Genomic DNA, 15,893 nt, shown 5'->3' with positions numbered 1-15,893 from the left:
CCTCATGTTTTGAACCATGCAAATGAAAGAGTTAATTGGCCTTATGTGGCATATTCACTTAAAAAATGACATTTTATCAGAGCCAAGTTAGCTGGGAAACAATACAAATTACATATCTTAATTTTTTTTTAAAAAATGGCCATGTTCTTAAATAGATTAGGAACAAGGAAAATTAGGTTTTACGCTGTCACCTTTCATTATGTTGTAGATAGGAATAGAGTAAAGCATTATTTAATAGTTGACTTTCAGAACACTGGGTATTAGATTGTGTGTGCTCATTAATCTAGGATTTCTTTAAACTTGTGATACGTATTTGGCTAAAGGCTTTCTAAGGTGTACAAAAAGTTTCAAGTGTAGAAATTTAAGGTCAGAACAACGCATGTTTGTTATGGTCTCTGAACAAATCTTAAGCCACTTCAGATGGCCTCATTCTAAGTATACCAGTCATAGAAAACAGATCATTTTGAATAACAAAACAAAATGTGCTCCAAGAGTTTTGTTGCTATGTTGGAACAAAATGCTTCAGCAAAGATTTGAGTGCTTTGAATAAAATAGTTTTATTTTGAACTTAAAACACATTTCCTGCATGCCTCCTTTTTAAAAATCACAATACATTTCCCGGTTTGCTATGTTAATTCTAGTAAGCCTTAGTGGGATCTTAATTACCTTGCATCCAAGCACACAGGCACTCTTGAACAAAGATTTATTGTCATGAAAGAAAAAAAGACAATGTGTTATGTAATATCATTTTTCTATAAATTCCTTCCCCCCAAAAACAACATCATTTAGGTGTTGTGAGACTGATATAACTAAATGTATTCCATGTAAAGGATGACTAGCATTAATCTTGGAAATAGTAGTAATGCTTCATAACCTCTGAACTATTATGATTTTACTATCACTTGATTCCCATTTCCCCACTTTCCAGCTCTGAACAGATACAAGCTGGAGTCATGGAGGCTATATAATATATAGATGTGCTATACAATATACAAGTTACACAAAGAGTCCTATACAAAAGCAAGGAAAATTGTAAGGGTTAATTTAAAAAATTGCTACTATTGCACATGCATCAAAAGGCCATATTTGTCATTGTTTCCAATTACGATTACAAATTGAAATTGATACATTTTTTGATATTACAAATGTTATGAAAAAAATCAAGTTTCTGACTATAATGTATTTTCCATGTCAACAAGAAATGTAAATAAATTAAGCCAGTTATGGAAAGCTTTTCTGTGGAATCAAAATAAAATGGAGCTTTCAAACTATGCTGGATTCTTGGTTACCAGAGATGAAGCCAACTGGTGGGGCTTGAAGTTCTTCCTACCAGCTCCCATTAGGACCTCAGAAAAGAAGAGTCATGTACCTGCCAGGATGGTGCTTGGGGAAGTGGTGTCAGGAGAAGATGCCACATGGAAGACCAGGCCAATTGGGGAAGTGAGAATTTTGAAAGGCCAGCTACTCTTGTTATGACGTGTAATGGTCTTTCTAACATTTTAGAGTACATAAATCAGGTACTCATTAATTTTAGAACCACCTTCTGACAGGTGGGTAGTTTTGTCCATATGTTGTATGTTGGTGGGGTGGGATTTTGTAGACTATTGGCTGAAGTCATAATTGGAATAATTAACCTTTGCACTTCTGTCAAAAGTTGGTTTTTACTTACTTTTAAAGCAGTATGATTGTAGATATTTCAGTCAGGTACATGGAGTCCTGTCAGCACTGCTGAATCAGGACATTTCCCCCTCTGCTGCCATCTCTAACTTGATAGTGTATTATAGTTTAGGCGAGCTCTATTTGTGTGCCAAATACAACTGAATGAAGGTACATAAGGAGAAACCAATGAGCTCTGGAGTTTGGCAAAAACATTTCATCGCTGAATAGGAACTTTTCCCATCACTTTTCCAAGATAAGCGAAGCTTATTGTAGGTATTGTTTAACACTTAACAAAGCTCTTACATTTCTAAACACTGGGCCAATTTTGTAAAATAACCCAAGTCCCTGCCATTAGGCTCATGATCTAGTAGACATCATTGCTACTTCTATGCCATTGTTGCTAAGTTTTCCCCCCTCCGATTCCAGGATGAGGCCCCCTTGGATAAGATCCAGGTTTCAGTTGATTAGAGAAAGGCACACCAGTTCTTGGAGTAAGTGGCCGAGTCATTATCACACAAGGTGAGGATGACAATGGGACTCCTCTTACAGGGCCTGCATTTGTCTCTTTCTCCACAGTACGCTTTTTATCATTGGATGACACAGGCTTGTTATCTTGTTTAAAAGAAAAGAAAAGAGAACAAAAATTATTGCACCAAAATTGCCAGTATTATGGCTACTAGATCTGAGGGGCAAACTTATGACCACTAGATGGCAGTGGAGAATTACTGTTTTCTATATTTGGTGCTGTCTAGGGTTGTCTGAATGTTTGTGGCTCAGATGTGGTAGCCTAAGGCAAGACCAAATTAGCCATTATTAACTTTATGCATGGCAAAAGAGTACAGTAGCTAAGATTTCTAGAGATCTGCATTAGCTAAATTCATAAGATTGAGCATCTAGAATAATTCAAATTCACCTGAATTATCTTTATCAAGCAACAGTAATAGGAAGTATGGTTTGGATACTATAAAGTCTTAAACAGATGTCCATGGGTCAAAGAGGTGGACAATGCACGCCGTCATGCTCATGCTACACAAGCGCCACCTCTTTTTTTGTGTGCACTGATATGTGTACTGTATGAAAGGGGTGGTGAGAGCGCAAAGCAGCTTTCGTAATTTTGATGAAAGCTGCTTAATCTTGCAGACTCCTCTGGTTTCAGAGTATTTAGCTGAACCTCACGAAGATCCTCAAGACAAGCTGTTCTGTTAGAATATTGCCTCCTCTCCCTTCTTCAGGTTGATTGTGTAATTTATAGTAGAAAAGAATTCATTCTTGAAACAGTAGTAAATTGTTTTCCCAGCAAAGGGAGATAAATCCTTCCCCCATTTTTCTATTAACACTTAATGGATATATTTCAATCCCTATGTCTTTTTCTCAATGAGCATGAATATCGCCTTTAAAGAGTGTAAGCTGACCTTTGGGAAAAGGCAACATGGATGATGCTTTTTCCTGGAGAACTAGTGGTTTGATTGCAACAAAAATTATTTGATAAGTTACAAAGTTGTTCAATTCTAACTTTTATCTGGTTAATGATTGATGAGAAAATAATTCTGAAGTATGGGTATATACATCACAGCAAGTGGTAGCTCCTAGTCTGATCTGAAAAAGCTAAGTAGGGTTAGACTTGATTAGTACTTAGACTGGGGACTACTAGGGACTACCAAGATTGGCAAGATTCTGTCTATATGGTGTAAGCAAATAAAGGAACTTAACTCAGCTGGGCTGTTTCACCATTGTTCTTGGGCTGGGCCTGACATCAGTCTTGCCAGACTCAATCTATACTACTGCAACTAGTGGATATACCCTGGGAGATTCTACGGAGTGGCTCTCCTGAACCTCTTATGCTTCCCAGGCTCCCCTGCGGACTGAATTGTGTTTTGTCTCCTTTCCATTCCTGGAACGCACTCCCTCCTTCCTGATAGCCTTGCTCTCTGTTGCTGTCCACCACATCACCCTCCCCTTCATAGATACATTCCATCACATTGATGGCCATCTCTTTCTAAGTGTGTAGGGTGACCTGGAGATTAGACCATGGCACATTTGGTCTCTCATTTAGGGAGGAGAATACTCTGCAAATAGTAGAGGGACTAAAGATGTCCTAATACCTCGACTCACCCAAAGCAATAGATGGATCAACACTGACTGGACTAGGCTATCTTTACCTTTAGCTGCACTGGGCCCTTCCATGGTTTTTGCATATGGAACAAGCAAGTCTTCTAGGTCTTGCATTGCAGGATTGGCAGGAACCTTCTTATTCTTATTTTTCTCATCTTCACGTTGCTGTGCAAATAAAAACAGATGTCATTGAAATACCTGCTTCATTTGGAAAGAAATTACATCTAATTTAATCAGAACTGAGACTTAAGATGAGACTTTAATGTGGGTAATGTAATCTTAGTCTTGTTTTAAAATCAAAACAAAATAAAATTTGAAATGGAGTAACATCTGAATTTATCTTTGATCTTTTGACAACTTTCATTCCATCTCATACCAGTCTGAAGTTATAGTTCCTAGTATAGTTTTGAAAATACTCTGACTAAAACAGGAAGCTCTGCTCTAACATGATATGAGGCAGCAGGCAGGAGTGTCTGAGAAGAATCTTGCAATCTTCTCTGCCCATTTGCTATTTTAATTTATTTAAATTTGACCATTTTGTAATGTTTGTTCCACCCATGTCCTAGAACGCATAATCACAGAAAATGTATGCTAGATTTAGTGTAATTTGAAGAGATTTGTTTAGCTGAGTTTCAGTTTGTATTTTTCTTTCTCATTTGTCCATAGAAAGATTAAAATAAGAAAGGCACTAGTGAGCACAATAAAACCTAGGTTTTTTTTTTCATTCATTCACTATGTTTAATAGTCATATTACTTTATAGAATCCCACAGGTTTGATTTGGTCAATGTTTAAATTGACTGTTCAATTCAAATATGAAGTTTATTCTAAATGTCTTGGCTTAGGCAGATTTATATGTTCAGAGTGATTAAAAAATAATCCAGGTTTCTTGTATGAACCGAGTGGCATATTAAAAATAAAGCTCTGGGTTTTCTAGGTATTAAATATTTATGTATGTGTGAATGTATTATATTTTCTTTAAAAAAATCACTTTTGGAGAAATTGCTGTGATTGTAACAAGAAATTAACAAAAACATAAGATACTGCAGTCAGCATAAGAATTAGTACATTACGTTTTGAATCATGTAGCTCAAAAAAGTGAAAAGCTATCACATGTAGAAGTCTATACCCAAGTAATGTGAATATGATTACTTTTCCAATTAAACTAACATAAAATATAAATGAAACTAAATACCATTTGCATTTTCTTTTTCAGCTCTGCATTGGCATGTTTATATCCTTCAGCCACGGCATTCAGGTAATATATGGCAAGACTGTAAAATCAAATATCCATTAAAAAAAAAAAGACTTCAAGAATATACTAAAATACAAAGGGATTCCCAAACTACCTACAATTGTATTAGATAACTAAACCTGCGCAACTCCCCTCATGAATAAAATCAATATTTCATTGTAGTCAGAGTTGGACAAGAAAGAAACTGCTTTCTAAGAGGTATCAAACTGTCATTATAGTGTCTTGACTTAGGCTTACTTTTACTGGTACTACCAATAGACTGGTCATTTTTAGCTCTTCCCCTTACCACCTAACAAAACCTTTCCAATTCTGAAAAGTTAGTAATTTAAAACAGTAGATAAAAGCACTGATCTTCACTAACCTATATAGACCTCCTAACCTCCACTAACCTAACTAACCTAACCTACACTAACCTCCAGACTCTGCAGTGAATACATATAGCTACATACCATGCCAGAAATCACCAGTTGGCAGAAACCATCTGCCAAGAAGAGATGCTATATCTGTGGGTTTGGCCATTTTTATAGATCCTAGACTGAAGCCCAAGCAAAATAGGAATGAGTTTTCAAGTGCTCCTGATTGGCTTGTACAGACAACAGCAGGAGCACTCTAAAATTCACTGTGATGTTGCCCAGGCAAAGTAAAATCAGTTTTAATAGCACTCCCACTTTGTCTGAACAGGCCCGATCATCTTAGATAATAATAATAACCCTCCACCCTGTACATAACCCCCCCTCAGGGGGTTGCAACCCATAGTTTGAGGAATCGTTTATTATTTGGAAAACCCTTTTAACTGTGGATTAGATTCTAGATCTAGTTTTATTTCAATAATTACTGAAACTTGTTATAATTAATGGGTCTATTCTAAGGTTAACTAAAACTGTCAAGATATGAATTCCAGTTGACAACCAAATTCAAGAGAATGCAAACAATGTATTTCTAAGATTCTTGCTATCTTAAGAATGCAGTCACTGTTAAATACAGATCTATTTCTAATGAATTTGTTAATCACACTGGAAGCAACAGTCTATATAATGGATACAAGAAGAAGGACTTGGGAGTGGGCAGATTAAGAGTTTTGAGAAAGCTGCATAATCTATTGACAAGGATTTTGCTTTATTTACAGTTACATGCAGCAGTTCTTTAACTTATGACAAATTTTAATTGACAACCTACCAATATATCCTTATCTCCAAGCATCCAATTTTCCCCCTCCCTCATCTTGCTCAATGTAACTTACATCATAAGCAAAACTGCAGTTATAATTAGTCCTGGATTTGCCAAATAACCAAAGACCTTGGCTACAAGGGGTGGGAAATCATATTTGATGGTCTCTTGGATGACATCATACATTTTCTTTTTTCCACTGGGAAAAAAAATACATGAACAGGAGTATATAATGACAGAAATCAAACTTCAGCAAACAGAGGTCATACAAGAACTTTTCATGCAATGTACTTTCAGAATATGCTGCTTGGATATCCTCAGCTTGTGTTATTTTGGAATATTTAAAAAAATAATAGTTGAACACATTTTCTCTTCTTTTTTTTGAATTTGAAAATTTAAGATACATAAAAATTAATAGTGACAATCTCACAAGACATGATTTTGAAAACAACAGCAAACTATGTTCTATTTTTAAAGAGATATGAGAAACTATGCTTAATTCTGAATTTATGTTTCTCTTAATGCTCAATATAAGCTGGATTTAAGTAACAACAAATACAATATAATATATTGCTGTTTTCTCCAACTTGATACCACACATGTGAATTCTGACTACAGTTCTTAGAATTCTCAGCCAGCATTGTTGCCAATTACAGTTCTGCAAATTGTAGTCCCAATACAACTGGAGAATCAGGATGGTGAAGGTTTGATTGCATGTCATCACCAACCATTTAATAGGCAATAAGAATTTAATGTTTCACAAAGTGATACTAAATGATTATATGCCATCAATTTCTTTTAAGGGAATGGGCAGTATACAGTTTCAGGTGGATATGTGTTCTAATGGAATTTTAAAGAGCAAGACAACTTGTCTAATGTAATCCAAAGAAATGTAATACAATCCTTCTTTCATCAAAACAGTATAAAAAATTGCTACTGACATTGCTTATTAACAAAAGAAAAGTCCAAAGGACAATTTGTTCTGAACTGGCCTCAGGTTGGGTCAGTATCTGCAGGGTAGCATGAAAGAGTTACTAAATCAAATTAGAGGTCACTGGCATATTAGTCCTGCCTGCAGACCCATTTGAGAGGAGCTGATTCACAATGGCAGCACAAAACACTTATTAATACAGTAGTCCTGGCACATACTCTTATCCAGTCAGCTTTTATTATTCTTGTACTGCCTATACTCATGATAATTTGTTGTGACTTAATAAGGAGGATTCTAAAATGCTGCTTTGAAAACAGGCCTTTATTTTTATAACTCACTCTGATATTTGCCGGTAGTTTCAGCTTTATTCTATATGCTGAACCATTATATTTCTGTCTCCCAGGTTAAACATTGCCACGTAGCATGCTCTTGTTCAGGATAACATTTCTTCTCTACAACACCAGATGTTCTGTCTGATCTGCCAATAGTTTGTTCTGCAGCCACTGAACAAGCACAATCCATATTAGAGCACCCCTTTGGATTTTTGACTCCTTTTTCTTATTTTCCTTTCCTTTTCCTGCAATATGTATATATCTATCTCCAAATAAAGCGATTCCCCGATTTATTTGGGCTCCATAAGAATTGTCACTTCAGGAATGCAGCTGCTATCAGAAATGCAGATTCTTCTTTTAATTCCCTGTTGAAACTACCTGAAGGCCCTACCAGCTACATGCCAAAATCTGGAGACAGAGGGAGCTAGAATGCTCCTCAGAACCTTTGGTTTCCCCCAAAAAGGATGTTTCTTATCCTGGAAAATCTTGCTGCATTAGGCTTTTGTGTAGCCTACAAAGGAGCAACAGACCAGCCAAGACAGGCAGGCAAGAGCTACTGAGGGTCCCACTCAGTGCTAGGAGGAAGAGAACTCCCTTATACCTTAGAACTGCAACAATCTCACCTTAACAGCCTGACAGAAATTGGGGATATGGTTAGTGAAATCTGGGTTATCAAAAAAGAGGAGAAAGTAGCGATCCAGATGTACAGGTATAGACTGATCCTAATAACTCAAGATTGGAATCACAGAATTCAAAGACATGTTAGAAAGCATCAAGTGATTGGATGATTCTACTGTAGTCTATTTTCCTGCTCAATGCAGACCTTGTAATGTAGGATGCTGATACAGCATCTCCAATAAATGATTGCTTAGATTTTGCTTAAATATGTCAAGGATAGGAGAGTTTGCTGGTGCTTCATATAATCTGTTCTATTGCCAAATATCTATCATGATAAAAAAGAAGTTGCTTCTAATGCTTTGCTGAGATTCCCCCCCCCAGCAATTTCTAGCCATTACTTCTACTTCTATTCTTACCCTCCACAGAGAACACTTGCACAACCTTTTAAATATCGGAAGACTGGGATTTCTGTTGCACTTAATCTTTTCTCCAAAGCTTCATGCAATATGTTTTCCAATCCTTTCAACATCCTGTCTGTTCTTGAAACACTCCAATCAATCCATGTCTTTTTAACTGTGGTGTCCACTTTCAAACACAATGTACAAAGGCAATTTGATAATAATTAGAGTAGAATTATTATTTCCTGCTATCTGGACACAATACTCCTGTTAACTTAGCCAAACACTGTGTTAGCTTATTAGCTTTTATAAACTAATTCCAGTCAGCCAAATGAATTATGTGTTCAGCCTTGGCTGTTAATGCTCAAACTTCAAAGAGCCTTCTTCTAAAATCCAATTATTGAAACAACAGTTCTGTTTTCTCTAGCTATAAAATAAGTAATAGATATAATTATGGATGTACTTCAAACATTTATACCTAAGGCTGGTTTATTATCAGTCAAACCTACTTTGAATTGTTATATTCTTATGAGACAAATTAACAGTGTGTACAAATGAGTTTGAATTATTACTATTTGAATTTTTCAATTTTAGTATATGTTCATTGATTTTGATTAGTCTGTTAATTCAGATAGCTACATAAATATTTCAATGATATTTCTTATAATTGCTAGTGCAGTATATGAAAATTATACAAAATTATATGTAATTTTTTTCCTGAAGAGTTTGGCTTATCATTGAAAAATAGCATACAAGTAAAGGAATCAGGATGAAGTTCTCCCCGTACCTGAATGGTCCACAGTCAAAGGAAGGAGGCAGGGACATTATGGTATATGCAACTGGTAACACACTAAGGAACAAAATCAACAGCAAGAGTCCCATATAAAAATTATTGGATTTAGAGGCTTTGAACACTCGTTCATGGGGGACATTGCTGCTCATAACAGCCCAGCTCTGGAAATACATGGAGATTAATAAACGTAATACGTTTATGCCCACAAGTCCTGGTGCATAAAAGGATCCCATCCTGTAAGTTGGGGGGGGGGCATGGGGTAGAGGGAAGGTGAGAGAGAAAAATATAAAAAATTCTTTTTATGATAACAGATATTGCCTGCTTTCAAAAAGGTAAACCACAGTACATATCAGCCAGCTACAGTGAATCAAAATATAGGTCTTTTACCTGGAAATAGTGTCTTCATTGTAGTATCAATTTTTATTTATTTTATTTTTTAATTTATTTATTAAATTTGTCACCGCCCATCTCATGAAATGACTCTGGGCAGTTTACAAAACAATTAAAATCAATTAAAATTACAAAATTACAATAATAAATAAAAAATAAAAAGATCCAAAATAATTGGCGATCACTTAGGGAGTGTCATCGAGGCACTAGCCACCCCCAGGATTGGGTAGAGTTGTTATCCCCCCACGCAAGCTGGCAGAGCCAGGTCTTCAATTTTTTCTGGAAGGCCGATAGGGTAGGTATTAAAACAATGCTTTTTGAATGGCAAAAATATGCTTTTTCATCAGTCCACTGAAGAGTAGCAGAGAAGGAAAACAGCCACCATTAGCTCATTCATTAGTCTTGCCTGTGATCTGTCATCAGTAGCCATTCTATAAAGCCTTACGAGAGATGGAAATAGGGCTGCTTCCTAGACACAGCTGAGAGGATTGTACTTTCTGGTATGCCCTTTCTTTGAATGTTTCCATTCACTTGGTCATTGTGAGAATTTCCAGCTGCATTACATCAATTTTTTTTAATATTTATATTTGTAGTTTATAACCCTGAAGGTAACAAAAATGACCTTGTTGTTCGTGATCCATAAGCCATTCCCCAAACTCGTCCAGATGACCAGCAGGGCATAAACCATTATAAATAAATAGTTTGGTTAATGTGGAGTTGATGTTTTTGAGACAGTAACAATGGATGTTGAGTATGGGAAAAGTCTGAATTTTGCTTGCCATTAATAAAGTTAAAACCACAATACTATGTACAATATTTCTATTCTAGGGCAAATTCACAATGCTAACTGTATTGATTCTCCCACCTGCCACATAATTAATTGAAGACATATGAGTGTAAGCTACTGACAGGTCCATTAGGATACATTGGGTTCTGTGGGCTGGTTCTCCTAACTGGTCTTCCATCCTTATAAAAAGCCAATGAAAATCTAAATCTGAACAAGTAATGATCTCACTACAAGAGTGGAAAAGATACTAGATCTCCCACATTCTTTCCAATCAAGAAAAACAATTAAAGTGGAACTTGCCACATGTGTTGGGAGAATAATATATTGAATATTGAAACAGCTTCATGGCTGTTATGCAATCCATGAACACTTGATCTGCATCAAAAGAAACAGTTTAATATGCATATTGAAATCCCCTGGGGTCCCACAGCCTCTGAAAAAGGTAAATTCAAATGGGAAAAAAACACAGTTCTGTAAGATGTCCTAGTCCTAATTAAAATGTATTGAAAATATATGGAATATTCTAGCAACTCTGAAAAACCATAACTATGGAATACACAGCAATTTTCCTCAGTTCAGTGTAGATGAAACAATTACTGTTATAATTTTCTTCAGCTAAGAATGTTATCAGGCAAGAGTATCTTACCAGATCATTCCTTGATTGAAGACCAAACCTAGCACATTACCACTAATATCAAACTCTGCATATGAAGGCTGTAGAGAAAACAAGGAATATGATATAAATGCTAATATGCCTTATGCAACTTTCCCAAGCCCCAGGCTGATATCCTTTATAACACATTTTTGTAAGACCCTGTAAGTGGAGGTATTAGGAATGTTAATTGGGGATCAAAAGAGAGCAAGTATGGCTGGTTTAGATGTTGGACTAAGGGTGGGGAAACCCAGGTTCTAGTTCACCTTTAGCTACAGAAGCTCACTGGGGGATTTTGGGCCAGTTGATCTCTCTCTGTCTGCCGTACCACACAGGGTGGCTGTTTGAGGACAAATAGGAGGAGGGAACATTATGTATGCCAACTTGCATTCCTGTACAAGAGGTAAGACATAAATCTAATAAATGATAAATAAATAAATAAAGTACCCTGAGCATAGGGAGATTTTCCAATCCTATCTGTAGAGTTAAACCATTAAGGAAATGCCAATGAATGTTTTTGCATTACAGTTCACAGGATCTTGTGGTTTGCCTTGTATTCATATGATTAACATTTTAGTATGTGCAGGTTCTCATTTTCTCATTTTCATCTTTTTTTTAAAAATTATATTTTTGTTTTAAAAATGTTACTATCCATCTTGATGGTTTGTTGAAGGGAAAGGTAAGAGATGCTGCTGTTGCTGCTGCTGGTGCTGAATTATACAACTTGCTTCCCGTACATAATCTTTTCACCAGAAGAAAGAAAAAGTATGAAAGCGTAGCTCAAAGCATTTGCTAAAATGCTTTCTAAGCTGGATCTTGTGCTTCCTATGCAAATTGCTGACTTACAAATCCAGCCTCGAGATCCCAGCACCAGCAGTAGTTTACGAATCTCACAAAACAAGCCCGAAGGAAATCTCCCACTAGGATTGTTACGAATGTCACAAGAATATCAGACACTGTAAGTCTCACAAATTCCTGCAACACAGCAAAAATTGAGAATCATTTATTTAGCACTTAAATTATGAAATTATCCTCCTGTTACTTCTATTTTATGATGAAATCAACATTTCAAATAAAATAAGGGAGAATACTGGAGAAACCTAATGGCCCTACAATTTCTTTTCTATTTTACATGGAATAAATTTGTTAGGGTAGAGATGAGAAAGCCTGAGAGAATAAACATGAGGAAAAATTGGGGGAAAACTAGAAAAGGAGAGGGAGGAGGAGAAGAAGAAGAAGATGATGATGGCTGGGAGTACTAAGTCACAAACAAGAAAACCGCTACAACTAGGCCTCAGTCTGTCCCCCATCCTCCCCAACATAGTTTTTAAAGGCTTTTTCTTAGGGCAGAGTGGCATGGCAACCTATAAAGGAACAAAGACTTCTGTAAAAGCCTGTGTGTAGAAGAAACGTTCAGAATACTATAATTTAAAAGGAAATGCAGGACATCTCATTACAATGGTGAAGGCTATGATTAGATGACCTGGTTAGCCTGCTCTCCAGATGAAATGCATCATATCTGGACTTAACATTTAAAATGCTTCCATGCTGTGCTCATGACAGTCTGACTCTAAACTGGCTTAAAAAATCTTGTCCAGACTGAGGAATTTGGCAGAAGATGGCAAGTTATCCAGTCCAGCTACCACATCCTTCCATTGGACAGTTTTTCCCCCACCCTTTCTCTTCCAGAAAAGCAAGGACCGATAACTTTCTTTCCTGTACTTGGGTCTTCCTGGACTGTTATATGTGCACTTGTGGGATTTCAAAGCAGTTGGAAAACAGCTGAAGAAACATTCATCCTGCCAGGGATTGATTTGGACAGGTAAATAATGATGTGTGCAATATTTATACATGCATGTTAAATTTATATATACAAAGTTAAAGCATCATAATGCACATTTGTGCAGGCAAATACAACCACCGCCTTAAAAAAGAAACTTTTCTTTCCAGCCCTTTTACATTCTACTAAGTTTTAGATCTTCCTTTTAGCATTAGTGCTAAAATAGAATAGCGGGTAAGACTTTTCACCTTGTATCTAAGAGGTGGTTGATTCCAAACCAAGCAAGAATGTTTTCTTTTTCATTATCATTTCCTTTTTAAAATTTACCTGCTTTTCCCTATCTAGCTTAAGGCTTTTAAAGAAAAATAAATAAGTGCAGAGTTCTAGCATTTCATCATTTTCCCAGTCACTTGAGGTAAAAGGGTTTCACATGAGAAACCTGTTTAACTCAAGTGATTGGAAAAATGATGAAATGTTGGAACTTTGCACATTTCTGAAAGGCCTCAGCTAGCTAAAGAAATCTAGGAGAAGAAAGAAATAGTATTTTTCTTTTTTAAAATGCAGGGTTTTGATATGAGGCAAAGCTCTTAGCTTCTATGCTATTTTAATATCAACAAATGGGAAGTCTTGGAAACTCATCTACTAGGACATTGTTTCTTAAACCTTTTTCTCTCAGGATCCTTTCCACTTTTAAAAATTATGGAGGGCTCCAAAAAAGCTTTTGTTTGTGTGGGTTGTATTTATAAATATTTACCATATTAAAAATTAAAATTGACATATTTGCTGCTGCACCGCTTCTCACAATTGTTTGATGGGATTTTAATACTGAATTATTTGTCAGCATAGGCTGGCAAATAATTTTGATTTCACAGACCCCTGAGAAGGATCTTGGGGGACCCCCAGGAGACCACACTTTAAGAAACACTGTACTAGGACAACTATTACCTCAATTAAGGGGGTGCTCCTTCCCCTGCAAAGATTCATGGCTTACAAGGCTAGTTAGTCACAAAATAAACTGCTAGGCCAAACCAACAAGAACACTTCAGGTGATATAAGAGGAAAAGTCTGCTTTCAACCTGCAACAGGAGAGCATGCAGGGAGGTTGAATTTCTGATGGAAGGGAGGTGAGTAAAGGCAGATGCCCATTTTAGGGATGGGGTAACTAGGAGCCCAGATAAGCCAAAGAGCTGACAGGCAACTTTAAAGCCATTGCTTTCCCTTTCAGTGGAAATTTATCCTTATGCCAGAATCAAACTGGTTAACCCTACAAACAAAAGCAATGTTGAATTAGAAGACCGACCTCTGTAAATTAGGAAAAGTAGCCTCTCTAGAGTAAAACTGTGGTGTGTCAGGAAATATGATTGACTAGAATGAATGGGAGAGGAACCTGGCCATTTCTTTATGCAAGTCTTCTTTGGAAATATCCTCAGTGCATTGAAACATTGTGTTATGGAAATAAAAAGTGCTATGAGATAGAAATACGGAAAACCATCTTTGTTTCTTCATAGTTTGGCCATATGCCTTTTTCATTCTTTATTGCTCTTTCAATTCTCTTCTTTTTTAAAATTCCACTCTGCTCCAAGTCTGCTCAGTTCCTCAGTTCCATATATATATATTATTTATATATATATAAATTAAAAAAAATAATGGAGAGGACTTTTGGCCCCCACCCTCACAAGGACTTATGGGAGGTACTACTGGTTTAATTTTATGAAAATCTAAAGAACTATCAGCTAAAACCGAAAGCAGGGAAGAGAGATCTTAGCCCTCCAAATCTGCAGCATAATCAGGGGTTATGACAGCTGTAGAATCATCATCATCATCATCATCATCATCATCATCATCATCATCACCATCATCTATTACTAGGAATAATATTATACTATTATTTGGAGTCTAGGAATTTACCCTGACCCAAGCTCACAATCCTTATGTACAAATATCTTCTCTCCTGGTCTCCATACCACAGCTTTCTTCAGCTCAGCACTATAACTGGCAGAAAAGAATAATTTTAATACTATATTCAAGAAACTATTGGGAATTATAAATCCTTATATCAATAGATTGCCATCTAGTTTCGGTGTGTTCCTGAATCTCCCTGACTAAATGCTACCACCCCCACCCCTCATAAACGGGATTGTACCTACAATAGGATGCTTCCAATTTAAAAGAACAGTAACTGGCTATTGTGATAAGATGAAACATGGCAGATATACACACAGAAGAGGTGCAGTTGAATATAAACCACATTATGAGGAACCCAGTTATTTATGTGCTATTCTTATACATCTACAGTATATACCCATATCAAATGTTTTAAAGATGGAGAAGTTATATTACAGGAGTATTTGATCACTTATCTTATTCCTTTAGTTTTCTAGAGAAGTTTAAGTGACTGCAGTGTGTTCCCTGAACCTATTAAATAATTCTCAAGTGCAGGGGCTATACATTGCTATTAATTTGACTGGAATGAACTTCATCAGGACATTCTCTGAGGCACTGTATAACATAATTGCCTTTAATCACTTACTATTCCCACAGTTGTTTCCCAGCAAGGTCCTCGAGGCACATCAGCCGGATCCATTGGAGGTGGAATAAGAGCACTTCCATTCCCTGCAGATGAGTTATGGAAGGTTAGAACTGTCCAGTGTGTGATGTTCCTGATCACACCTTCTTCACCCAGCTGCAACAGAAAAAAGATTCTTATTCTTGTATTACAAGAATCTTAGTTAAGTTTTTTTAAATTGCATGCTAAGGCCTTATCATGATTCCACATAACAGTAATGAAAACATAAATTGTTTTGGGGTCGCCTGGAACTCAACCAAATGTCATCATCGGAGGAAAATGGCTGATTCTGGCATGATCAGGAGTGAATATTAACATCTTCAGCACAAACAATGAATGGCCATCACAACAACTGTATGTGGTAGATGGATTATCATGTCTTGTAGATAGTGATTCTAGACAAAAAATGATATGGTCAACCTATAAAATTTGACCCAAATGTATGAGACATTGTT

General features: G+C 36.4%; 1 protein-coding gene across 1 annotated transcript in view; it reads right to left on the bottom strand.

Annotated features, from left to right (window-relative positions):
* Positions 1-2,059: 2,059 nt before the first annotated feature.
* The window catches only part of LOC103066848 (transmembrane channel-like protein 2), a 36,876-nt gene continuing 23,042 nt past the window's right edge, over positions 2,060-15,893 (bottom strand). Inside the window, exons 13-22 of the mRNA XM_025169462.2 lie at positions 15,403-15,555; positions 11,939-12,067; positions 11,087-11,154; positions 9,258-9,497; positions 6,265-6,390; positions 4,965-5,043; positions 3,794-3,936; positions 2,690-2,717; positions 2,500-2,521; positions 2,060-2,211 (exon numbers count right to left, since the gene is read on the bottom strand). Coding sequence (XP_025025230.2) covers positions 2,060-2,211; positions 2,500-2,521; positions 2,690-2,717; positions 3,794-3,936; positions 4,965-5,043; positions 6,265-6,390; positions 9,258-9,497; positions 11,087-11,154; positions 11,939-12,067; positions 15,403-15,555 — 1,140 coding nt within the window. The remainder of the gene's footprint in view (positions 2,212-2,499; positions 2,522-2,689; positions 2,718-3,793; positions 3,937-4,964; positions 5,044-6,264; positions 6,391-9,257; positions 9,498-11,086; positions 11,155-11,938; positions 12,068-15,402; positions 15,556-15,893) is intronic.

Source organism: Python bivittatus, unplaced genomic scaffold, assembly GCF_059951505.1.
Source record: "Python bivittatus isolate LINGU-HERP-01145 unplaced genomic scaffold, Pbiv_v1 ctg000610_np1212, whole genome shotgun sequence".
Taxonomy (NCBI): Eukaryota; Metazoa; Chordata; class Lepidosauria; order Squamata; family Pythonidae; genus Python; species Python bivittatus.
This window is presented reverse-complemented; position numbering and strand designations above follow the sequence as displayed.